Raw genomic sequence first — 2,064 nt, 5'->3', positions numbered from 1 at the left:
CCTTGGTTACAATGACTTAAACTTTGACCTCCAAGAACCACTATCCTTAGACCTCCTTATTCAATTTTGAGATGGTATAGAATATAGAAAAAAAAATATGATTTTATTATGGCTTTCCTTCTTCACATTACAAAGTTATTCAACATACTTGACAATACTTTGACAACTCTTCCAGTGTCTTGATAACTCAACCTAAACTATAACATTTAATTTTATCAAATCTTCAAATTATAAAACTGAATAAAATAATAAACATACCCACGTGCCTTGTTTTCGTACTCATAAAAATAATAAACATATTGATGGATATGAGAGCAAGTTTGCCTTCCTGTAACACTTAGTAGTTGTTTCATTTCTCATCACCATGCACCTAAGTTGAAAGTGATGGGCATTTGAACCTGGTCCAATTATAGAGACATCTAAAGACTATGTTAATCATATTTCTAAATAAGTGTAGTTTAACTTATAGATAAAATGATTTTTTACACAACAATTTTTGAGTTAATTTAAAAAAATACAATAACCTAAGTCCAAAAAAATGAAAGAAAGACTATGACGTTGCATCACCTACCTCTAAAATAAGAGTAACTAACTGGGTCATTGAGGTTTAGGAGAAACCGCTAAAATAAGAGTAACTAACTGGATCATTGAGGCTTTAGGAGAAACCGAAAGGCCACTCATGGTTCAGAATACAAGAAGTGATAAAAAAGCAACCGCGAACTAGAAAAAACCGTTGAAGGAACATCGGCTTGTTAACAAGAAAGTCTGTCGTATGTATGATACAGAGATTACAGCCATCTTTTATTTTCCGTTACTTTACTTGCCAGGAACGAAGTTGGTGGCGTAGGCCCAGGCATTGTTGGCAACGGGGTCCGCCAAGTGGTCGTAGAGATTTTCAATGGGGCCCTTCCCGGTCACAATTGCCTGCACGAAGAAGCCGAACATGGAGAACATGGCCAGCCGCCCGTTCTTAATCTCCTTCACCTTCAGCTCCGCGAACGCCTCCGGGTCGTCGGCCAGCCCCAGTGGGTCGAAGGCTCCCCCTGGGTACAGAGGGTCCAACCCCTCACCAAGGGGTCCTCCCCCAACTCTGTATCCTTCAATCAATCCCATGAGCACAACCTGGCACGCCAAGATGGCCAGAATGCTCTGCGCGTGGATCAGGTTGGGGTTCCCCAGGTAGTCGAGGCCTCCCTCTGAGAATATCTGCGCCCCGGCCTTGAACCACACGGCTTCCCCAAATTGCACACCGGTTTTGGCCAACAGCTCCGGGAAAATGCAGCCCAGCGCCCCCAACATGGCCCATCTGCAGTGGATCACCTCCAGCTCTCTGTTTTTGGCGAAGGTCTCGGGATCGGCAGAGAGCCCGGCCGTGTCCCACCCGTAGTCGCCGGGAAATTCTCCGGTGAGATACGATGGCGTCTGTTCCGAGAAGGGGCCCAGGAACTTGGGGCGGTCTGGTCCATACCTGCGACGACCGAGAGACGGTTACATGGTTTTGAACGACGGAACAATATAATAAGAAGAGGAAAAAAATGGAATGAGGAGCTAAAAATAAAAAAACAGTGCTAAAGAGTCCAAAGCAGTTTTACCATATGCTCTCAGGGGCGCTCCTGACGGTTCTTCGCATGGTGATTCGAGCCTGCGACGTGCCCACCTTCTTGACAAGCTCATTCTGCTGCGGCCTCAGGAGGGTCTGGCCTGCGAAGCTTGAGCTCTGGATGGCTGAAGCTGTTGCCATGGTGAGCGAGACAATGAAAAACACTGAGGTCAGGTAGCAAGTGATGAGATTTCAATTGTGAAGTTATGCCGCTGAAGAATAATGAGACTTATAGCGGATCGAATGTGAGCCTCCCTAGTTGGATGGCACAATATCCATATCCCATGGTTAGATTTGTCTGAATTGCAACCACTAATACAGATTTAAAGGTCCTACCCGTGAATTTTTTTCATTATCATGAGAATTTTCAATTTGAATTTTTTTTCCTGGATCGTGAGCCACATATATTTACTCGCAGACTCCGTCCACATTAAGTGAAGGTACATTTCAATTGTAACTAGTTT

At 44.2% G+C, this 2,064-nt stretch overlaps 1 protein-coding gene and 1 long non-coding RNA gene across 2 annotated transcripts; one reads left to right on the top strand and one right to left on the bottom strand.

Moving 5' to 3' along the window:
• The first annotated feature begins 467 nt into the window (after positions 1-467).
• LOC149202215 (uncharacterized) lies at positions 468-875 on the top strand. Its single transcript, XR_016253886.1, has 2 exons — positions 468-605; positions 653-875. It is a non-coding gene; the product is annotated as an uncharacterized LOC149202215 (long non-coding RNA).
• On the bottom strand, positions 622-1,839 carry LOC149202214 (chlorophyll a-b binding protein type I, chloroplastic-like). Its single transcript, XM_089403131.1, has 2 exons — positions 1,593-1,839; positions 622-1,468 (listed from the first exon to the last, which is right to left on the bottom strand). The coding sequence occupies exons 1-2, from the start codon at positions 1,739-1,741 to the stop codon at positions 817-819; spliced, it is 801 nt and encodes a 266-aa protein (XP_089259257.1). The 5' UTR covers positions 1,742-1,839; the 3' UTR covers positions 622-816.
• Positions 1,840-2,064: the final 225 nt, after the last annotated feature.

This window comes from Pinus tabuliformis, chromosome 2_1 (assembly GCF_031772625.1).
Source record: "Pinus tabuliformis cultivar Carrire ecotype Pingquan chromosome 2_1, CPIR1, whole genome shotgun sequence".
In the NCBI taxonomy this organism is placed as follows: Eukaryota; Viridiplantae; Streptophyta; class Pinopsida; order Pinales; family Pinaceae; genus Pinus; species Pinus tabuliformis.
This window is presented reverse-complemented; position numbering and strand designations above follow the sequence as displayed.

Bases quoted from the DNA above. Each gene is read 5' to 3' on its own strand.
- LOC149202214 (XM_089403131.1), bottom strand. From the start codon at position 1,741: ATGGCAACAGCTTCAGCCATCCAGAGCTCAAGCTTCGCAGGCCAGACC. The intron at 1,469-1,592 runs GTAAAACTGCTT...CGGTCGTCGCAG, and splicing joins AGCGCCCCTGAGAGCATATG to GTATGGACCAGACCGCCCCA.